The 24,268-nt window shown below is 35.8% G+C and overlaps 2 protein-coding genes across 4 annotated transcripts in view; one reads left to right on the top strand and one right to left on the bottom strand.

Moving 5' to 3' along the window:
* Window positions 1–56: 56 nt before the first annotated feature.
* On the bottom strand, window positions 57–24,238 carry SGTB (small glutamine rich tetratricopeptide repeat co-chaperone beta). 3 transcript variants are annotated; one of them, XM_058828252.1, is made up of 11 exons: window positions 23,929–24,238; window positions 22,239–22,361; window positions 17,110–17,213; window positions 16,623–16,692; window positions 13,016–13,115; window positions 10,550–10,654; window positions 7,373–7,511; window positions 7,224–7,286; window positions 5,191–5,228; window positions 4,850–4,933; window positions 57–3,423 (listed from the first exon to the last, which is right to left on the bottom strand). In XM_058828252.1, the coding sequence occupies exons 1-11, from the start codon at window positions 24,236–24,238 to the stop codon at window positions 3,312–3,314; spliced, it is 1,248 nt and encodes a 415-aa protein (XP_058684235.1). In that variant the 3' UTR covers window positions 57–3,311. The 3 variants fall into 3 exon arrangements, with proteins under 3 accessions (XP_058684235.1, XP_058684237.1, XP_058684238.1); XM_058828254.1 differs by having other exon boundaries at window positions 22,239–22,352; XM_058828255.1 differs by lacking the exon at window positions 7,224–7,286.
* Window positions 24,136–24,268, top strand: part of NLN (neurolysin) — a 38,159-nt gene continuing 38,026 nt past the window's right edge. Inside the window, exon 1 of the mRNA XM_058828241.1 lies at window positions 24,136–24,268. Coding sequence (XP_058684224.1) covers window positions 24,237–24,268 — 32 coding nt within the window. The 5' untranslated portion in view covers window positions 24,136–24,236.

The raw sequence follows: 24,268 nt of genomic DNA, 5'->3' as shown, positions 1-24,268 counted from the left end.
TGCAATTTACCTATTTCTTGAGATACATAAAAAATTAAACCAGAAGACCACAACTATACAGACAAAAAAGTATATAACTTTATTTATAATATATCTGCAAGTTAAACTACACAAATTGAAGGAGTAACCACATGGCAGTAAGAGGTAGGAGAGATACAGAAATAGTAGACAAGTTGCCATATGCAAGTATGATTTTCTGTTGCCATGAAACAGTCTACTCAAAGTTACAGAGCTAGTTCTCAGTATGCATGAGTGATTTTAACTTTGCACTTGTTACAAAACCAAGAGTGCAACTGAAACAATTTCTAAGCTGAATTTTTCATTTGGTGTCTTTATGATCATCGTTAGAAGAATATACTCCCATGCAAGCAGGTTATAGGAGTTTACAACTGATTGCAAAATATTTTCTTCTCTAACAAATTATCATACTTATACAGTGATGGAACAGTAGTGATACAAAACCAATTAAGTGTAAATGAGGATTTGCTCAGTTGAATGATAAACTGCAATTGACCTTAGATTAAAGCAGTATTTACAGGGACTGTGGTTTACCACTTTATCTAGCAGGATGAAAAATTTTAGCACAACATACAGAGCTGTTACAACACAGGAAAAGATTCCTTCCACACGCTGTGATTAAGACATGTTGCATGATTGAAACAATCTAGGCAATTCAAAGAAAAGCAGACTTTAGCATAAATGATCTCTCTGTTCATGGTTTCAGTGGAAAAGCATGTAATGACAGCTCCTGTTACTGGTTTCACTGTTTTTTGTTTAGGCTATAAAGCCCTTTCTGTTAATACACAAGAAACAGAGAATGTTTACTAGTAAGGTATTGTGCCAGTCAATTGTAGTACATTCCTGAAGGCTTAGCTGATGCTGTTAATGTTTTAATATATATTCTGTATTAGCTGAAGTAAAATCTAAACACAACAATACTGTAGCATGTGAAATGAAAATTACAACTCCATGAAGATGACTGCAAGAGAAGTTTTCACATAACTAACTAATGCTTCATTCCATTTAACCTTGGGGGTTGTTCTCCCATGAAGCCAGTAAGCTATGGAGTTTGTACTTGACAGTACAAATACACAACTTATTCTGCCCTCTTTGGCTATTAACATATTTTGTAGTTCTTAAGGATCTCTCATTAAATTCTTTAATGCTCTGTCTTACAGCAGAAAAGTAACTGAGTACATGAGGATTGCTGTTGCAAAGTGAGAATAATTTGAGTTTGTAGAGATAGTGGCAGAGCTGTCCAGTCCACCATGGATTTTTTTTTTTGGTTCTCCCTATCAAATTTAGTGAAACATACTTTGAGCAGTTGAAGATATGACAAAGAATTAAAAGGAACTGAGAAGTTTAACAGGGTACATACTAGGTACAATGCTTCTCTCCTGACACAACCCACTATTCAAAGTAATACCTGTACACTTTTTGTAACCCACCCAGAGCCTCCATAAATCTTCCTCCTAAAGGATATTCCTGTCCTACTCAGTGTAATTGAACTTAAGTAATTTCCTTAAATGGATTAGATTCAAGATCTGAGCCACCTCTGAAAAAAGATCTTTAGGAATTCTCTTGGCAATAGATGTTGAGTCAGAAGCTGTTACTTGAAAATGTCTTTAATGTAAAGCTTAAGTATCTCTACAGCCTGAAAAAGCAGCTACACCAACTTAGAGAGAATTTTTAAAAGCATTTTAATGTTGTACATAGGCAAGCTATTAAATAAAGTATGAAATGTCTTAAAATTGCTTATCTATTAGGCTTCACTTCTTCATTCAACAGATGGTAATATGGATTTCCTAGATTTGTTTTCTCCAATTCCTTTAATTTCTTATTGGATCCAACTGCATTTTTCTGTCTGGTTTAGTAGGATATCCGTTGGATATAAAGTTTAGGTTTAGTATCAATTGTATATAATCCAATATAATTAGTATCAATCTGGTTTAGTATCAATTGGACATAAAGTCCGAGGTTCAGGAGTTCCTGTGTATTTCTCCATTTAGGAGTCTGTTGTTACTCCTCTACATCTCTCCTCCAGACTAACTGGCCATGAGAAATCTCTTTTTCTAAGAATGCAAAGCAGGCTCCTCAAATTAGTTAAGATATACAAAGAGCAAAGTGTGTTGAGAACCTCCCTGGGCTAAGAACAAGTGTACTTTGTATCAGAAAGCAGTGTGAACAGTAAGCACAGTAAAAAAAGTTAACACACTAGACATACAAGAGAAGCAGTCTTGCAAGAGTAATATTAACTGAGCAAGAAACAAATACTATAGAGTCAAAAAATCTTTAACTTGACTATATAACCATCATTTTAGATAGATATGTGTAATTAAAAAAAAAATCCCCAATTGTTTAAGCCAGTGATTTATCACACAAGAATAGAAAAAGAATCCTTCTAAGGCAGTTCTTTTTTAAAGTTTTCAGTACCAGTTATTTGTACAGTCACAGGCTCAGTTTTAGCTTATTACAGTAAAGAATTTTAAGTTTCTATTAAATACTGCATACATACGGAATGTAATACAGCTTGCCATGCCTAGGAACATAGTGCCATAATTCTGACCTCCAGGGCTACCATCATAATGTGAGGGTATACATGGCAGTAGAAAAGCCTACAACTTCTCTTTCCTTTCCCAAGCTAAGTTCCATTTTGATTTCTGTGCATTATCGTACACAGAATTATTGTCTTCTCTTTCTCTACAATGTGTGGTACTCCTTCATATCCAGTCATCTCCCTCTCCTCTACCCAATGAAGTTGAAAAGTATTTCCTGTTACTCATGAAGGCCCCTCTACAGGATTAAGGAAACAGACTTCTCAAGCATGAGTTTTAAGTACATTCTGTATTCCAACACTACTTAATGCTCATTATAAAAGGGCACATCAGATGGGCCTATTGTTTCAATATTTTAGTATTTCAATACTGTTTAAAGGAGTACAGCTGTCATGATTCTCATTGTATGAGTAACATTTTAGAAGTACCTGTTAGGCAAGATCAGCACACTACAAAACTCCCCACTCAGTAGCCCCAGAGGTCAATCTGATGCACATACTGAAATGACTTGGACTTGGGGATTTTAATAAACCACCTATTCAGTGTATTAATTTTCAGAGGAGTAACTATACATAAACGCTATGTTCCAAGTTATGTGCAAGAGATCTGTTTACCAGATTTATTCTTGTTTGCAAACACACATGAAGAATTTTCTGTCTTCTATTCAAGCAGAAGAGTTACAATGGTGCTTTTGCTACTAACTATGGTATGCATTTTGGGGTTATATATCATTCCAATTCACATGACTCCTTGAAGTCAGGAATGTTCTTCAGTGCTGCCACTCAAATACCTGCTCCGGATATGATTTCTCAGTTGCTCTATGAGCTCAGGATTCTGCTGCTGAATCTGCTGTGCAAACTGCTGCCCCCTGTGTTGAACAATTTTAAGTGAAATCAGCAAGTGAAAGTAGCATTTGTAAGAAAATAGGATATCCCAATACAGCTGAAAGGTGTATTATATTAAGATTAAAGATATCTTAATTACAGTCTTAAGGTATTTGTAGTATTATGAATTTATCTGGTCAGTGTGTCTCCAAACAGGATCATCATCATAAATTTATTTTCATTCTTTAGCACTATTATGTCTACTTGATAACATGGGGGAGAAAAGTATCACCTTACAAAATGTATTACCTTTTATGGTAAAATGACATATCTGCTCCATTGATTTATTCCCTTCTTTTTGAAAGGATCCACTCTAACTGTTTAAAATAACTACTCTTAGAGTTGGCATGCAACCTTGTGTTAATGGCTCCAGAAATACAGTAAGCAGTTGCCGACTTGTGCTTTTGAACAAGATGTTATTAGTTGAAAGCAAGCATTACTGACAAATTTTTATATCTTGCATGACTGAAGTAATAACAGATCTATCTGTAACAGTTGTAGCTTAAGAGTTAAATTAACAGGGGAGACTTATTCCATGTAGAAGAGAAGTGTAACACTTGTTTACTAATAAAAAACAAATAAGTAAAAAATATGACTTCACAAAAAGCCTAGCTCATCCTCTCTTACTTCTACATTTTGTGCAAGTGGCAAACTATCAAGACTCCTTCAAACTACAGTGCAGGTTGAAGGAAAGCCAGATTTTTGTAGATGTCTGTGTACTGCTCATTTTTTGTGAAAATGGCTCTAGATTTTTGCAGAGACATTTCTGTCTGTGATGTAAATTGTAAATTACTTCTGCCCTGAATAGCTGAAACTTAAAAATAGTTTGGAATTGGCTAGAATGCTGAAATAAAGTAAAATTGTATGCCCTATAAGAGATCTTGGCATATAAGCAAATGGCATGTTTTTGTGCAAACCCTCCCAGATGGATTTCATCACTATAGTATAAAAGGTCTTGGTTTTTGTAATGGTATTCTTCATTATCCTGAGTTCTCTGAAACATTCCTCATCTAAATGAAGGGATGCCAGAGCAGAAATTGGTTTGACTTGTGCTAAGTAAATCCGTAATTTTCCTAATTGGAAAGGTAGTAAATTTATCCACACAATTTGAAAGCACAAGTAGGAGTACTTAAAAGATTTAAAGGAATGTTTTTAGTAAGTGGCATTGGAAAATAACATATGAGAACCAGAAAGTGAAGGTGAGCACACAGCAGTTCAGTCATTCCAGCTGATGGTAATGTATGGAGCAAACAAACAAGGTCCTGGAAAGTAAGTCTTTGAGTTCTTTGTTTTAATAACAAACGCTGGAAATAGATAACACTATAATTCATTTGACACAGCACCCTTTTAAATCGGTGTTGCAGTTACCCTACTACAAATGTGACAGTTAAAACTGCAGTTCTTACTTACGCGTGGATCAGGCTGGACAAATCCGAAAGGCCACCAACCCCAGCAGCAGGGCCACCAATGGCATTTGACATCATCCCTGACATCCTGGAACAGTTAGCACAGTGTTGGTATTGGGGTATGCAGGGACCTTTACTGCAAGCAATAAGCTCCAGTTCTTTTTTTGAATTGCTGAGGAACTAAGTTGCAAGAAGAAGAAACTACACTTTTACAGTAAGCAAAATAAAATTACATTTCCAGTAAAATATCTAGATTTCAAAAATATAGCTATAAGTACTAGACATCTTTTATCAATTAAATGTCTGAAGACATTTGTTTTAATTGTACCCCATTTTAATACTTACAGTTGTTGAATCTGAGGATTTTGCATTAAGCTTGCTGCCTAGAATAGACAACATACAGCTGAAATTATAAAACATTTACTACTTGGCTATCACTTAGAAAAACATAGGAAAAAACCCACATGCTGCATTCTGTTTTATTACAAAATTAAGTTTACATGCAGAGCAAAAAGAATCACTATAGCAATGTATTTTATGGAAATGAAGCTGATACAATTTGTTATGTGTTAAAGAAAAAATACTGGTTACAGATTCAGACATGAAAAATGGGTCAAGCCATTTAACATTAAAAAAAACAGTACCAGAAAACTAAACAAACAAATCAAACACTGAAGAATTGCAAGGACAAATGTCTTCTACTGGACTTTTTCGACAAAAGTCTGTATTTTGTTGCTTCTCAGCCTGGATAAATTAATTTTACAACTATTATTAGTACCAGGCATTAAGAATTAAGATTATGGCCACAAAATATTTCGGATCAAACCAGAGTGTGAACTTACTTTGTAGCATGGTTTTGTGGTAACATGTATCTTCTCTGGTAACTGCATATCTTCTTACTTTGTAGTAAGCATGAGGCTATTTAAATTTCTTATTTATTAGATACCTCTAAAACTATATTGCATTTACCATAGTGTAAGGGTGTCTGTGGACTAATACTATAGAAAAAACCATGTGATTTTTCAACGTTAGTAAAGCAATTCCTACAGAAATCAGTGTCTGTATGATTATACCACTGATAGACAAAACACAGTATGTGCTTCTTCACTCTCTTATTAAAGATACTATAAAAATCAGATATATCCAATATTCATTTTATTGATCAATATATCAACATATATAGATAACTCAAAAGTAAATCAACCTTTTTATCTAGTTAATAGTTAGATACAAAATGTCCCATGCGGGTCAATTCTGTGCTCAATATAGTGTTAGCTTCTTCCATCAGTTATCTAGTTTAGGGGCTAAAAACAGAGGCTACAAGCAATTTTCTCAAGATCAGACAGTAAGGCAATTTTTTCACCTAACAAAAGAACCAAGTAACTACACCTTGGGAAAAGAACTCATTCATTCCTGGATAAATGCCCTCTGTTCTATCTACTTCACCAGACATCTTCTGGAAACAGTGTAAAAGATCCTTTCCCCAGAGCCATCGCCATACATCATTGACTCTAAAAAGACACAGGTTGTCTTGAATACATCATGTGGCCACTGAAGTATTACAGAATTCCAGTGCTATTTAATCATGAATGGCATCAGAGAACTTGCTCCCTCTTTCCCTGCCTACTATGTCTATTATTTGGACCATTTTATCAAATGAGATGAATGGATCTCTTTTGAATGCAGCGCACTTCCACACAAAACACTGGTTGAAATGTGCTGTTCCAGTGAAGCTGACAGAGGGCTTATAAAGTTTTAACTGCTTTCTTAAATTAAATAAGTTTGGGGCTTGTTTTCTTTTTTTAAATTTATTTTTCTCCAAATTCCATTCTACAAAGTTTATTAATTCAATTTAGCTAAGAAAGCCATGTGGAAAAAACATACTGAGGGAGAAATGCATAATTTGTTATTGTACTGAACATAAAAGAACACACTATATGCTATTTATATTATTTTTTTTTAAACTCTTAAGGTTATTAGGGATAATTTGAAAGAGTAAAAAGAGAAAAGTCTCTTGGGTTGTTCTTCCAAAGAAGAGTTACTTTAGTCCTTGTATAATTTTTAAGTGCTGTGTGAAGAATTGAGAAATTTTCATCATGTTGTTGACAAGAGCTTTACTGTCATATCATACATAAAAACCGCATAGCTAACCCATGTGTGTTTTTTTCCTGTAAGTAACAGAGAATTATCTGGATTATTGCAGATACATGCTTCACTTCTTCTTTCAAATGTAAAATGATGTAGAAAAGTTGAAATTCAGTGTAATAAAACCATTGCTATAATAATAACCATTAAAATTGCTTGTGTTGCTGAACAACATTTGTTCTTAGAAGTTCAGTTTTTAAAATGGGATAACGCAAACCTTGAGATATACTCACCATACTAATGAAGGCAGGATTGTTTATCAAGCTTGCCATGTCAAAACTCAGTCCAGTTCCAGTCTACAAACAAATTGCAATTGAAGCTAAGTTTCCTACAAAATCCCAGTTAAAACTATTGTAAATAAATAGATACAGAGCAAACTTACAGGACTGGACACATCTCTTAGTTTCTGTTCTGCTATTTTCAAATTTGACTTATAAGAGTCATTCTCTGGGTCAAGATCCAGTGCTTTTTGATAACTGGTAACTGCTTCTTCGTATTTATTCACTGAGGTCAGAGCCAACCTAATGTGAAATAAAAGAAGTCCTGGTTAGAACATAAATTATCATCAAAAGCTAATGATCCATTTTCTGTTCTAAGTAAAATGGTATCTCACAACCGATTTTTAGCTTGACCACTTAATTAAAACAGGTTATGCTACTGTGGTACTACTGCTTAGTGTAAGCACTTGTTTTTGTAGAAAAAGGGATCCCTCAAGAACACATCTTGCATTGTCAATTTTTTATATATACGCAAATTCCATTAAAAACTCCTTGGTATCATCAAGTGACTTAGTCACTTAGCACAAGCCAGATCCAGCATCTGTGACTTTCTGCATAAGCTCTAAGTTTTTTCCAGTTCTTTTGACCCAAGAGATTATTTAGAAACTTAAATTTCTAAATATGTAAGTAGGGCAAAGATATTCTTAATATGAGTTATGCAGTGTTAAGAACGTGGACCTACAAATACATTATTTATTTATATATATAGAAATACTTTAATATACACATATATAAAAATATATTAAAACGTATTTTAATACAGATAATTTTATTAAATATTTGAATATAGAAGATGTTTCATAACCATATTGTTGTCTTTATACATTTATATAAAATTATTTTTATTATTGGTACTATCATTATTTTAAAATACTGGATATACAAGTTTCAGCATAATGGATTTTTGTCTCAGGATCAATATAAAGGTTCTCCTTTCAGATCTTGTACTTGACAAATGGGTTATACAGCATAGTAGTAATATCTGTAAAATGCTGTAAGAAACCCTTGTATTAGGGAAGCCTACTTGATGTTTTGAAAAAAGACTGTTCCAGCAGCTCATGAGAGCACAGGACAGACCTACTACTTCTAAGCAGTACTGGTTTTCAAATTTGATTAGCTAATATATTTAATGTCATATTTCTTTGAACTGTTCCAGAAGTCCATCTTGAAGTCTGAATTCTATCTGCTACTGTATTTTCAATTTATACTGACCAAAAAACAAAACTGATCTTTTCCATATTTTGTAAAAGATTTGTGCAACCCACATTCAGCTATTTAGTACGTCAGTTCACCTTCTGATGCTGAGCCACACAGCCTGGATTGATAAGCCGGTGCTTATGCCAACTAACAGACCTTGGTCTTTTGTCTCATGCAAACAAATTCAGTGTTTTAGATACATCTGTGATTGTCATCGCTCTCAGTAGGAATAAAAAGCTCCAGGAATTTCCAACACTGCCTCTGGAGGAACCCATTTGGAATTAGTGTTTTCCTGTCTTAATTCACTTAGCCCTAAAAAGAACAGTATACCTTTTGGCCCAGTAACTTGTCAAAATAGTTTCTGACCAGACACAAAATGCAATCCATTATTTCTGTGATGCAACAGTGCATTTTACAGAAAAAGGATTTTACAGAGAAAGTTTCTTGGAGCACATGCAAGTCAGAACAGCAGATAATTTTTTTCCTCACACCTCCTACACAGAGAAGTGGTCTTTCAGGATAATGCTGGAATTCTGCCTTTAACTGACATTCCCACTTTAAAATGGCTCCCATCTCTGTATATTTGTCTAATTTCTGCAACTTTCTGTGACAAATAAAGAATTTCTGTCAAATTCTGAGACAAACTGATATGTCTCCATAGTGCAGTCATAGAGCACATCTTTTTCATAGGGACTTTTTGTTGAGATGGTGTTTTCTACACACAGAGGTATAGGGGTGGGATTTTCACTTATTACTGAACAAGCAGAGTTTCCTCATTCAGCTTATCTCAAATGTTTACTCATCTGCTGAGTTAAGCAATGGCTTGTAGCTCAAAATATGTCCTCTATTAAAACAACCAGACAATAAAATAGAGAGAAGCTTGATTGCTTGAGAATGGTCCCACTTTCAGTGTGTATCAAAGAAATATTTATCTTTCACCCAAAACTCTAAAAAAGCCTCCCATCTCCAATTAAATCAGCCTGTAGCATCTCTTAATATTGGTGAAGTCAAGGGAGCTTGGATTGTGCTATATGAAGAAACAATCTAAGGAGAGTTAAATGAAATAAAACCAATTCAATAACCAATTCAACCTAAAATTTCTAAATTAATTAATCAGTTCAAAAGCTCCTTAGTATGGGTTGCTATTAGTAAATTGAACTGTATTATGGAAAGTTTTTAAGTTCTAGAATTCCACTACATTTTATCTTAAAATAAATGTCCCCTGCATAGTTTTGTCACAGGCCAACAAGAACTATCACAGTTAGTTTCAGGACACGGTTCAGAATTTAACACAGACCAATGCAGTTTAGCAGTAGGTTGTTTGAATGTGGCCACTCTATACTGCAAACTAAAGTTTAGTAACATGGACATGAGCCATTTTTTGCCAACTGATTAAACAAACAATCCCAAGCATTTTTTAATTTACTGGTATAAATATAACCTCAAAAGACATATGCAGCACTAAGTCTACTACCACAATGCTCTTGATTATTGAAAATGCAAAGCTAGACGTCTTGGAAGAATGGCCCTTCACTCAAACCAACAGCCTGTTCGAGCATTTCTGACATCATTTTTAGGTAACACTTAAATCCACCCTCAAGACACTATACATTTAATCTCTCAGACATTGCTGAGAAAACTTGCCAGAGACATAGCTTATTCTTCCTAAAATATCTGCTTCCGAAGAGCTATGAAAAAGAAAAATTAAGGCTTTATTCCTGCTAGTGTGAAGCCCCAATGCTGTTCTCCAATAGCATGATTGACAGATTCAGTGTTCCAACAGCAGAGTTTTGATAACTTGTAACTGATTAGGAGGTAGAAAAAAAGCCATCATTACTTCCTAAACTAAATCCAGTAAGTTGATAAATTGAAAGAAAAAATCTGCAAACTGATGAAATCTTCTTATATCAACCACATATAAAAAGAGCTGACTGTCTGATAGGGTCATCTTCAGAAAACTGTTATACTTACACAACAACAGTGTTCTGTAACTGAATAAAACAACCTGGTTCCACATATTTCAGAAAATCTATGATGATGTACACATGCGTCTTCAGTGTTTGTTCAGATTTCTATCAGCTTACCCCATTCTTCCATATGCTTTGCTGTACTTTGGATCTATTGCTATGGCACTCTCACAGTCCTTTATTGCTTCCCTGAAGTTGTTGAGCTTACTTTGAGCAGCAGCCCTAAGAGAAAGATGGTAAGAAAATTAAGCTTTGTAAAAAAAAACACAACCAAACAAACAAGCAAAAAACGCACAAAAAACCAAAGCCAAACAAAAAAAAAAAAAAACGCATCAAAACAAAACAACCAAACCCCAAGCCTAGATATTCACACATTTGTGACTTATTTAATCTTACTGACTTTTCATTCATTATTTAGGCTATGCTTAACTTCCTTTAAAGAAGCAGGACAAGCAAATGTTACAAGTATGTGCCTAAGTGCATTGCTGGATTATGGTTTTAGAGAACATGCACTCACCTCCGAGGACACAAAGGACAAATAATTCCAAGGAACTGTCTAAGATCTAGCATATGACTAGTCACAAAATAAATCACAAAAACTATTACAAGAATTGAAACTGTCAAGTAGCAGTTTATATAAAAGCACTGTTTAAGGACAAATATTTTATACAATTGGTGTTTTCCAGCAAGAAGTACTGATTTACAGCCATTCAAAGGAAGGCTGTGATTTTTCCCTGCTCAGGCTTTTAGAAGTCAACTCAAGCTTGTAGGTAAATCACAGTAACATTTCTCAATAACCTCTGCATTACTAAATTACAGTGGCATCTCTATATTGGAAAAATACTAAATGTTGCAGATATTAATACAGTAAGATTAAAAACGTGACCAAACTAAAAAGGACATCAAAACACATTAATAATCAAAACTTCACCAGGGACCTTGAAAGGTCTCAAGCCACTCTCATTTATTCTTCCTTGGTTGAAAAATATGGTAGAAATTACAATATTTTCATTGCATAAAGCATATCTCCTTTTTATTAAGATTCCTTTCTGCTGTGATTAGCTCCAAATTGCATGGGTTTTTCTGATTTTGATTAAAATGTCTTCTGAATGGGACTACTTATCTATTTTGGGCTGTTTAACAGGTGTCCAACTCCACAGATGCCAGTGAAGATTTATAAATAAAAGCTGGGGGCAATGCTTCTTGTCACATGTGCTTGAACAGAAAACATTTTTCCATGTTCACAAGAAGATTTACATGGCCAGTTAAAATTCTGAGGGCATATCAGCCCACTCTTTTTTGCACTGCTGTGAATAAAAAGCAATCCCTCTGAATTCAGCATGTCCCCATGGCTCCCAAACAAACTTTAAGATAAGAATAAAGTACATTTATTGAAATACACCATCATCCACAAAAATCCAAACAACTCCTGTTTTCTTTTAAATAATTACATACAATACTGTACTGACTAACATCAAGATTAATGTTGGTTCTCACAAATACGGTATATGATGATGCAACACAAAAATTATTTCTGCTCTTGCTAATTACAGCTTCGATATTTAAGCCCCTGTTGAGGAAACTTCCACTGATTTTGGGAAGCTTTTGAATCTGGTCTGGTATTTCCATTTTATATGTAAAGTGACTCATGATCAGTTTTCACAAGAATGTAGATGATTGACACTTTTGAACAGCCATCCTAAATATGTAAAATGTTAGCAAATGGCATAATTTCCTTTCTCTTTGAACTTGCCTTTAAACACTGAATCTTTGATTTGTATTTGACAAACTAAACTCTGGAGCTATGGACACAGAGCTTCAAAAATAGCATAATCCAGTGGGTACAGTGCCACAAAGCCAGATTTACAGCACAGTTAATATATCCTTAAATTAATAATGGGGACACTCTAGAGGTGGGCTCATTCCAGTAGGGCCTAAAGTTGAGACTGCCTTTGCTCTTGGGCTGGTCATCCAGGCAGTGTTCCGCAAGAGCAGACAGCTGTGACTAGGTTAACATGCCCTTCCAAGCTTACCTGCTGCCAAATCACTATCTTCTTCATTCATGATGGTAAAGAACAGATTAGATAAGAAAACTGTAACAGCAGCATTGTTATTTCTCAACAGGTCACACAAGAAAATACAGAGTATTTACAAAATGCTTGAAATCTCCAAAATGGTATTCCCACATTGATGATTTTTTTTTTTTTTTTGGCCAGAGGTAGCTAGTACTCGAGGAGATAGAGCAGCTGAGTCACTAGAACACCAGAGAAAAAGGCTTTTACTACTCTCAGCAGGCTGGAAATCCTGGCCTATATTATGATTTAATATAGACAACCTGACACACACAATACCTGATCTGAAAAGTTGTAAGTAATTTTTAAGCCCATTTTAACTGATGCAGATGTCCTGAATGAGCCTGCTTTCACTCTAATTTTCAAAATCTAACAATCAAATTCTAAATAGTGGGCTTTCTAGCCTCATATTACTATTACCTACATATTACTTTGACCTACTTCACGATTTATCTTTAAAATAATGTTAATGAAGTCCAGGAATTAAAGGTGTGTATCATTTTGGTTTTACCTGTTACAGTAATAGACTGCATTGTTTGGATCCAGTTCTATAGCCCTAGTGTAACAATCCACTGCAGCACCATAATTTTCTTCCTTCATATGATTATTACCTGAAATAAATTAGAATTAGATGAGACAGTATATAGTTAGATGAGACAGCTCTGCATGAAAGAAACAGAGCAGCTACCTTATAGCATCTATCTAAGGGAGTTATGACTGCACTTTTTTTTTAACAGAAAAGTCACAGGATAATGTAAATAAAAATATCTACTATGTCTGTGAAGTTTATTATGTACATTGCAGTGTATCACAGAAATGTTCCTGTTTTTATCTTGGTATTTCAGACTTTCCAGATAGTTTCTGCTGTTAAGGAAAGTTCACTTCACTGAGAAGTGTCATTGTAATTGCAGTTGAACTCTAGTATACATTCATCAGTCTTAACTATCTTTACAAGCCCAATATGCTATGTTCATTTTTTAATCTCATTTTCATATATGTTCCAACAACTTGCTTGTAACTATCTAAGTAACACTAAAAATCAAACAAAAGTAAAATTAAGCACATAAGCCCCATTTTTGTGATACTACATAATTAACTAATTAAGATAATGAAAAGTATATTTGTATAGCATAAGCAATTTAAAAGGATTCAAAAGTAAAATTTATCACCAAGGAAGCTTAGAACTTCTACTCTGTAACAAAGTTTCACATATTGCACTTATATTTTAAGTCCAGTGGAAAAAAAAATCCAGAAAATGTAACTTCTCTATGGACAGAAAATTCTGGACTAAGGTCTTTCAAAGCAAAAGACACCTTATACCTTCTTTTGTCCCCAGCACAACGCAATCCTGGTAGTTTCTCTCTTTCCTGATGACACAGTAGTAAAAACCCCTAGTTCAGAGTGCCCAAACTTGTCTGTGGTCCTGCTACTAACAATTTTTGGCTAGCTACATCCTACAGAAGCCTTGGCTTCCTAGAAATGTCAAGAAATTGTCAGGAAAATTATAGACTTCCACTGACTTCTTGTATTTTGGCCAGATATTTAAACCTTCTCCTAAAATAAACAAGTCAAGGGATAGGTCAATAAGTTACTACTGATGTAGGTAACTGCGTAAGCAAAGGCTAGAAAAGTTAGGTCAGTGCAAGAGTTTATCTCTGAGAGGAAGGAAGGTTGTGGAGCAAACCCTCAGTGCTTGAACTAACTAAAACAACTGTACTTGCATTTTTTTGTGAACATAGAGAGCTTAGTGAACAAAACCAGATTCAAGTAATGAAGTATCATCAAAGTAGTACAAAATCACATCCTCTAATAGTGCTATACTAGACTGTAATTATAGTTAGCAGTCCCAGTGAGAAGTCAAACAAAATGTGCTTGCATGCATACCTTCAAAATACATACAGAATATCTTTCATGTTTCTAGAGGCCCACTGTTTATGCAGCTTTCCTTTGTTTCTAAGGTAAAGATCTGTACACTAAATTATGTTGTCAGACAAAAAAGCCTTGCAAGTTAGCTGCACTCAGCAAGACTGCAACAGTTAGTGTTCCTTTAAAAAATGCCATCAATGACTATCAATGTTAGAATTTCTGATACTGGTCTGAAAATGACCTAGGATACAAGGCTAAGTTGGAGATAGTATCAGTGCATACCCTTCTTGTTATCTCTCTCTCCAGCTGCAACCTTGCTAAAGGAAAACAGAAAAATAGCTAGATCTACTAATTCTGCTGAGATAAGGAAAAGCAACTATATTATTCTATTTTAATATCATACAAAATCCTTAAGACAAAAAATTACACAAATGGTTATCCTTTTGAATATGTGTCCTCTATACTGAAAATACTATGTATTGTTAAAATTATGCTGTGGTAATAAAACATAGATTTTCTTGTGGTCAGGCCACCTTTACACTATAAAAACCTGCACACAATCTGTGTTCTTGCACATCTTACACTAAGCCAAATTGTCAAATGATATACAAGGTTAGGTAAGTAAATTCAAGTATTGAGTAGTCTGAAGGGTATATTACTTCCTGGTTACCAAGAAAGACAATTCAGCTCCCTGATTTTGTTTTGCCATTTATCAGCCAATTTTTACAAATATTAGGGCTGGTTTGAGACCAGAGGAGGAGCAGGCTTGTGGTGGCCACAAAGGTAAGGGAAGGTATGCCATTGGTAAGTGCATACAGACAGAAATGAGGAAATGAAAGTTATAAGGATCAAAATAACAGAGAAAGCAGGACACGAAGTTTTCATTTTATTATGGGAAATTACCAGAGGCATTTCAAGCAGTTCAAAACTACTTACTAATACCCCTGAGAGATGACACTGTAATTGGTCCTTTTCTAAAGTTTAGACCCTTACAATTTTTTCAGTAGAGTTGTGGAATTACGTTGGTAAAACCACACAAAGACTAACACATAGCACACACTAATTTCATTTCCTCAGTCTATTCCACAGACCCTGGTGGACTGAAAGACAGCAAGACTGAAGTCACAGATTTAAAACAGCTATAACACCCATGCCTGCGAAGTGCTGACTGTACCTACAGTTCAGTAACCATACAGAGACCTAGAGATATTCTTCACTTTCCATGAGTTGGCAGTAACAGCAAAACAAAAAGCCAGCATGTACAGCAGGTAGATTACAACTGACTAACACATTTTCACTTGTGACCAAACCCTGTTTGAGCTCTCATCCTCAGAATTAAAGAGCTAATAAGCAACTGCAACAATTAGGAAAACGTACTTTCAGAGCTAGTAGTAGACTGCATTTATGGTTACAGGTGACCAGTTTTAAGGTAAAAGAGACATGGAATTCATTTTGAAAAACAGTAGGACTTCTTCCACATTGTTATGGAAGTTTTGAGAGGATTATATCTGCCTTGCAATTAGAAGTTTACGTATTTTTCCTATAAAACTCAACTGCCTGAAAATCGAACATGTCATAAACAATGAGATTCATAAAGCATCAATCCATAACAATTATCAATGCAGAATGCTTTTTTCCATTCCCCTCCCCTTCTTTTTGACAGGAAATAACAAGGATTCCTTCTTAGGCAGCATTAGTGACTTCTATAGAACAGCTGCTTTTCCTCATATAACAGCAATAACAGCTGCCAAAGGAAAAATAAACAACTGGCTTGTCTGCAATTTTTATAAAGGACACAAATAATTTTACATATGTGAAATACTAACCCTAGTAAGATCACGAGAATTTTTCCATTGGTTTCTGTTGGGTCAGTTTTTTACCAATGTTTGACATCACGTACCCATTTCAATAAAAGCAGAAATTATAAGTATAGCAATTCCACGCACAAACAGCCAAACAATATCTGTTCATTATTTAAAGCTTCTGCTACTTAGGAATGTTTCTGACTTTACATGTTATCCCATAGATTTTAAGCAACCTCCAGAGCCTGGAAGACAATAAACATTATTTCCTTTGCTCCTGGATGGAACAAATCACCTAGCCCTCTTATGACATAGCAGTCACCTGAGAATCTGTAAGCTGAAGTTTTTTTGTGGGGTGTGTGCTACCCAGCTGCTATGCTATCACTACCTACAATAATGCAAAAATGTAATAAATGCATAAGGCAATTTATTTCTGTTTTTATTACAAACCTTCATCCTTCAGTTGGTCAGCCTTTACAACACCTTCTGGTAAAGTACGTGAGAGAGGCAGCATCTCATTCTGTATGGGAAAAAATACAAGATTTTTTCCTTTAATATATAAGCCCTGATTTTATAAAAAACTTTCAGAAAGAAGTTAGAAGCATCAGCAAACTACAAATTACCTCAGGCACATCAGGCATTTATCTCTGGGAATTGCAAAATGCTTAAATGAAGAATAAAAAACTTCAAGTGAGAATGAGGCATCCACTCTTCAGTAATTTTCTAAATGGAATTTTCCTTGTCTAGTTGAAATGAATTCCTCCCACTGCCCCCAAAGATCCACATTATGCTAGCTTTTACAGAAATGTAGTTTTTTCATGTTTTCCTTAGTTTTTCACATAATTTTGAACTATATAGCACTTTCATATTTTGTATACAATATGAAACCTTAGCACATATTGACAGAGCAACTCTAGAATCTAAATTAAATTTTTACCTTTTGAATAGAATTTGCGAACATTTCTATCAAATGCTGTGAGGATGCAAGATGAGTATCTTCCAGGGTAATCTTAAACACAGTCTCCAGACACTGAATTGCAACTTACAGGGGAAAAAAATTAATAACATAAGTCACCAGTTTCTCAATAGAAGCATAACTTCACTAATTTATTTATAAAGCTGTGACTCACTTTCTTATTCAGCTAGTAAAAGCAGCTCTTTGGAACATATCAAAAAATAGAGAGGTTACCTGATTGTCACAGAATTTGCTTGCCGAAAAAGATCTAAGATATAGACAATCCACATATAGCTTGGCCATTATATTTAAGCCAATTTAAAATTTAATTTCAGTTCTCTAAGTACTTTAATTTTTTTTTTAAATATAAAAATAAAGTGATTTAATGAAAGCACCACAACTCATAATACAACTGTGAATGTCCATGTGTCATACAGCCCACCTCAAAGCACACAACTGGCATATATTTTGTATGCCATTACAGCTGGAAGAAAATGGCTCATCTTTACTGTATAGAATAAAGGCAAGATACTTACTACTCTTACCATTTTTGGAATAAAACATTTATTTGAAGATACTTTATTAATCACATGCTCTATTCATCACAAAACTTTATACTATAAAAAATATATCTGCAATATCCTTTCACATGTTCTGTGTCTAAGGATTAAATGGCCCTCCCAAACCTGCAATAATGCAAATGCATTTACAGTAAACCTAAAAATGTAGAGCCATATCCTTAGCTGAAGTTTTAAATATGCTCATATTTTTAGACAAAAGAAGATCAGTGGCAACTACTATATACAATTCTGTCTATATACATACATATATATATATGTACACACACACACAGTTACACTATTGCAAATGATATAATTATTTTCCCTATAATCTTAAGAACCTAGTACAATGTTTTTATTAATATGTATCTAAATAGTTTAGACTGAAAGCTGAGGAGGAACAAAGAAGGGTCTTTGTAAAGCCTAGCTTTACAACAGAGAAACAGAACAGAAAAATAGCTGTTTTAACACAGATTATGGACAACCAGGAGTATCTGAATTCAAATTAAGTATCAGTAAAAGCAGATTCTTAGTATTTAAATTTATCCTCAATCCAATGTTAGTATAATAAATATAATTTGAATTATTATTTACATAACAATGAAACTGAACATTAATTGAAAACTAGAAAAGTAAAATTACTGAAGGTTAACAACAGTAAGGCCAGTTTTTATGTTCTGTGTCACAGCTGGCAGGAAGTGGAGGGGAAGAGATCTGTAAAACCTAGAAGATGTAATTTTTTTAAAAAAATTATATAATAGAAATTTCTTACAAACAGTATAGCACATCACAAAGTTAAAGTTGATAACATGTAAGAATTGAATAAACTGCTAAATAGGCATACAGGTTGCTCTTACAATCTGTAAATCAATTGATCAGGTCCTAAATCACCCAGTAAGAGCACTGAGGGATTTGCATTAAACTCCTTTGTCTCCTGCTATGTGAAAAACTTAATTCTTGTAAACACAGATTATGCTGAATTTCTAAATGTATATAAACCCTTAATAGTACTTTTTATTACCAGGCCAATTATAAAATCATTGAAATAACACAAGTAATTTTTCCTTATATGACTTAGTAGGAAGCCACTTGTAATAGTTTACTTACTAATTTTCCCTGCCAGTTTATTTTTTACTGAAAGGCGCTCCTTTTTCTGAATGCATCTCCTCATTTGTAGTTTTGCATATATTTTAAATACAACGGCATCCTTTATCTTTCTCAAGGCATAAAATCTATGACACCAAATCTCTATGATATAGAAGACTTACAGAAAATGCAACAGTGCACATTGTGTGTAAACAAAATTATTCTGACTATAGATTATTAGTACTCAGCATTTTCATCAAATAAGTAGTTGATGCTGTGAATTCCCATATTCCTCCTTTAAGTGGAAAATGAAATATATAATCCTTCTATCTATCACATATGTAATAAAATTAGGACCTCTTATAGGATGAATCAATAGGCTAGAATAACTGCTGGCTAAATGCAAGCCAACAATGGAAACCCACATAGAAATAAACATTGCTAAACAGAAACATTTTCAAATCAGAAAATATAAGAAGTTGTGACAAGGTCGGTAACTACCTGTTTTAACACTACACAAAAACATGACTCCAGTAAAGTCAAAGAAGTGGAAACTTGTTTTTTGCCTGTTTTCTCAGGAGGCCAGCCTGCCAGCTCCTTGCTATCTCATTTATCAAAGTGAGGAACTGTCAAATGCTGCAAGCTCGATATTATCAGGGCAAGACTTGATGCACTATGTGAGCTACTCACCAAAGATTTTTCCAAAGCTTGATATCAAAACCCAAAGTTATCTGTTCTTACAATTGGCTCTACCATCATCCACCTAGGTGGTGGCTGAAGCTTGAAGTGATCACTTTGCAAACAACTGCAGAACAGCTGGGGCTCACGCAAACACTATCTGACAGTTCCAGCACCTGGGCTATGCTGGAACCCAGCTCTGTATCCCCAGAGCCACAAAGCTCCAGGACTTTTGCTGTCCATACACAAGCCTGCATCACCAAACAACAAGAAGGCATCACAACCAACATGCAGGCTGAATAATGAGCATTAATTGGCTGCTGAGGCACCCTTAGTACTTGCTGTTATCCTGCTTCAGCTTACACATAACCTTACCTATGTCAAATACTACATGCATTCACTGCCTTCCTGTTTTTGGAAACATTGCCTTACAGAAATTAGTTGTGGTATATCAATCATAGAAGTAAGAAGAAAATCACAGCCTTGTATGTGTTGTAGAGAGTTCTTGCTTTAATCCCACAAAAATAGGTGCTGTTGAAAAGAAGAACAAGAGAACGACAGAGAGAAAAATAACCCACCCTGTAAACAGGAAAGAGAAATAACTGCAATTTAAACACAGTTTAAAGTATAACTTGGAAAAAGGGAAGTTTCTAGTTCATACAAAAGAGTTGAACACTAACCACCAGGGATCTGTATCACTGCTCTAGATGCTAGGGGAATATATTTCTCTCTGGTCTACCTTCCAATTACTCTGCTTTCTCGCTATAAGGCATTTTATTCATCAAGTACAAAGTTCCTAAAGGAAATTTACTCTCTCATTGACATTTCCATATAATTCAAACATGCAGTATGCAGGTTATCATTGAGTATGAATACATTGTAGACTTGTATTTTATAAAGGCTCAATTTTTTTGGGTGATGTTCTATCTCTTTTTTTGTTGTTTCATGGGAAATGGGAACTGTTTGAATTGCTTCTTGGCACAGTCACATAATGATACAGTGTTTTGTCTTTTCACAGACACCAAGTAGGTACATAAGGTACCAACAAAAACTATCAGTCAATTCTTTTCATCCCTTATGTCTCCACCTAACATTAAACACTTCAGTGAGTAAGACTTGGCTATTGCTACTCTACATGCACTAAAGATCTTTTGCACAACTAAAATGAGTCTATTTTTCAGAATCCCCGCCTCTTATCCTCTAACACATAGCATATGGTACCATGCTTGTGGGAGAGCACAAATCTAAAAATAGGATTTCAGGTCTGTATTAAAATGGTAAATTTTGCACTGGCTTAAAGCACAACTGAGGTTTCGTAATATTTTTTATTTAGAAAACTTAATCTTAAAATTGGTTCTTTCATATACACATTGGCTAAGGCTGCTCTAAGACATTATTAGGTAATTTTCAACTGTAACCCAATGCTTACCAGTTTCATTATAAAAACAAAAGTAAATCTCTTCATCTTTCATTATATATTATTTCCAAAAACATGTTTTCTTTCATCAGATGAACATCATCTTAATATGACACAGGTTAAATTTGTAGATGACTGCTGCTTTTCAAATTTACAAAATGCTTCAGATTCTAATGTAAAACCAAATCTCTTGGCTTTTATTCTTTTGGGACTATCCTATGAATATAATGACACAAAGCTTTCTTGTTTACTTTTGTGAACAACTACACTGGATGACCAATAGATAATAGAAAGAAGCACACTCCAGGTTTTTAATTTATGCCTCAGAGAAGTAGGACTTGCTTTGCATCTCAGCAAAGTCTTTCCATGCCTAAGATTTCACAGAACACAGTGATCAACTGCACTGCTGGTCCTAGACTTCTCCCTCCAAACTCCTCCTCTGGCTGACAGACACAACCAGAGACTGCTTGAAATAGTAGAGAGATCTTTTTAAAGGATGCTATGAAAAATTTACTGCAGTGTTAAGACTTAAGTCTTCTCTCAATTTCACATTCTGATACCACCTGCATGAAGTCTCCAGGAAGTAGGAAAAGGGAATAAGAGCAGTATGAAGGAGAACATCAAATATTACAAGGTTTACATAGACCTAATGAGTATCTGTCAATAGAGAACTACAGAGAGAATACGTCTACAGAAAGATAAACTTGGGTGTATAATAGAAGTTATATTATACAGAAAATATTCATTACCACATACACTTTGGAACCAGTACTCAAGTGAAAAAGAAATTCATCTTATTTTCTTAGGATGTCTTTTTCCTCACAGATAACATAGAATCCTTGAAAGTAGGAAGCAGTTCTCATAAACCAAAACCTCTACAGTAATTGTTGTACTTCCTCTATAATCAGCAGAGCTACTAACAGATATGAAATGCAGAAAGAAACCAAACATGAAAGAGAGAAAGAAGCACCAGAAATTTATGGTACAGATATAGAAGTCATTACCAGTGTCTGCATTACAGCACTGCTTAACTTAGAATCATAGAATTGTTCAGGTTGGGAAAGAGCTCTGCAACTGATATGATTTAAAGTACCTGCTGCTCAAATTAAGGCATTACAGATTTGTAGCTTTATAATACTTTTTAAATGAGAGATGTCTTAAAATTAATTATCTCAGAAACATTAGGATCATGATCTTATTTGCAGATAATATTTGCTGGCAGTTTCATTTACGTCACTCCAGTTACTTTCTGTGATATTATACATAAAGGAATTTAACACCTGTAGGTATTATATACATACACTCACACATATATATATCTGTATATATACATATAAGTAAAGAGATATTAAAGCACCTTTGTTGCTTACCTTCCAAGCTTTCTTGTTCATCTGGAGTGAAAGTATCCATTTGACTCTGTTCTCTCAGGAAATGGATGACTGCATAAACCAAGCGCTTGACTGATGACATGTTGAAATTGTTTTCTGTTATGTCTTAAAAACACAGAATCTCTTATTTCAGAAAAATGAATCCCTACAGTATTCCAACCTCCAAGTAAACTCAGTAAGTACACACAATTCATAAAACCTAATCCTTCACCAGAAAGCCCAATAACATGATGCCTTGAAAAAGGTGGTGAATTTACATGGGTTAGGGAAAAATGCTATGATCATGTAGTCTAACTATCAGCAAAAACCACATATTTCCTCCAATTCATTCCTGTAAGAAAATACCACCAAGGCTAAAATAACTTAGCAAGTTATTTTTCATTTATAGAGAAAATACCATTTATTGATGGTTTGCACTTTATTTACATATAAACTTGCAAGTAGGAGCACATGCAGAAGTCAAAACCAATTAAAAAGCCACTGTGATAAATATAATGACATAAAGAAACACACTTCAGTAGAAGTTGTTTTGTGATATAACATGGTGTTACTCCTTGATAAAAGATGTTCTATGGTCTGATATGGTGTTATCCTTTGACAAAGGATGTTCTATGGTGTGACACTCACAGTGTTATCCTTTGATAAAAGATGTTCTACAGTGTGACATGCACAGTGTTATCCTTCAATAGAAGATGTTCAATGGTGTGACACAGTGTTATCCTTTCATAAAAGGTGTTCTCTGGAGTGACACGCTATTATCTTTTAATAAAAGGTGTTCCATGATATGGCACAGTGTTATCCTTTCATAAAAGGCGTTCTCCGGTGTGACACGCTATTATCCTTTCATAAGAGGTGTTCAATGGTGTGACACGCTATTATCCTTTCATAAAAGGTGTTCTATGGTGTGACATGGTGTTATCCTTTCATAACAGGTGTTCTATGGTGTGACAGGGTGTTATCCTTTCATAAAAGGTGTTCTATGGTGTGACATGGTGCTCTGAGCAGCTTATTGTCACTTTGGACAAAGAAATGGAACACCGTGACCTCGGTGCATACTTGTGATTAGTGACACTACTGGCTCAGTACTCCATTCAGCATCAGCTGGGAGTTATATAACTTGGAGGACAATTTTAGTCACAACTTTTCAAGTTATTTTTCCTTAATCCATTTTGATTTAAAAGGGCACAATCTTATCCAGTTCTCCAAGGAAAGCGGGTTTGAAATATAGCATTAAATGAATGGCAAGATCAGGACCAGCTCTCGCCACGTTATTTTCTCTCCACAACCCGCGAACAAACCGGTGTGCGGACAAATCCACACTAGGCAAATCCCGTCGCGGAAACGGGGAAAGCCGGGAAGGCCACCGGCTGAGGATGCACGGACGCGAGCACTGGGGTCCTCTCTCCGCCCCCACGAGGGACAGCGCGGGTCCCACCTGCCGGGCCGCCCTCCTGCCCCGCGCCCACCCGGTCCTTCTCAGGCCCCAAGGACAACTCTGCACCACCGCGGCGAGAGCCCCTCCCGGCACCGCACGGACCGCGGCCGCACCGCCCGGGGCCCGATCCGCCCCACCGGCCCCGAGCTCCGCGGACCGGGGGCTGCGAGGAAGCGGCGCGCAGCCTTCCCACCGTCGCGGAGCTGCGTCTGCCGAGGGGACGGGCATCGCCCTTACCGTGCGAGATACGGCGAATCCGCGCTGCCTCCGGCTGCGAGACACCAGCGACGCGGGGGCGTGCGGAGGCGGCGGAAGCGGATGCGCAGGACCGCGACGGAGCGGGGTTGAGCGCTGCACCCGCGGGCGGCGAGAGGGCGGCGAGAGGGCGGCGCGGTAGCGGGCGCGGGAGCGGGAGCAGAGCCGGTTCTTCCTTCTCCCTGTCCTGCCTCCTCCTCTTCTCTGCTGCCTGTCCTTCCTCCTCCGGTCTTTTCTCCTCCTTCTTTCCTCCTCCTCCTCCGCCGCCACCGCCCCCCGCACCGCCCCCCATGCTGTCGCTGTGCGCGGGCGCGGCTCGCAG

Source organism: Poecile atricapillus, chromosome Z (assembly GCF_030490865.1).
Source record: "Poecile atricapillus isolate bPoeAtr1 chromosome Z, bPoeAtr1.hap1, whole genome shotgun sequence".
Classification (NCBI taxonomy): Eukaryota; Metazoa; Chordata; class Aves; order Passeriformes; family Paridae; genus Poecile; species Poecile atricapillus.
This window is presented reverse-complemented; position numbering and strand designations above follow the sequence as displayed.

Excerpts from the sequence above, each read along its gene's own strand:
- SGTB (XM_058828252.1), bottom strand. The coding sequence starts at position 24,238 with ATGGGGGGCGGTGCGGGGGGCGGTGGCGGCGGAGGAGGAGGAGGAAAG. Across the intron at positions 10,655-13,015 it reads GCAGTCTATTACTGTAACAG|GGCTGCTGCTCAAAGTAAGC; the intron begins GTAAAACCAAAA and ends TCTTTCTCTTAG. Across the intron at positions 5,229-7,223 it reads ATCCTGCCTTCATTAGTATG|GCAGCAAGCTTAATGCAAAA; the intron begins GTGAGTATATCT and ends TGTCTATTCTAG.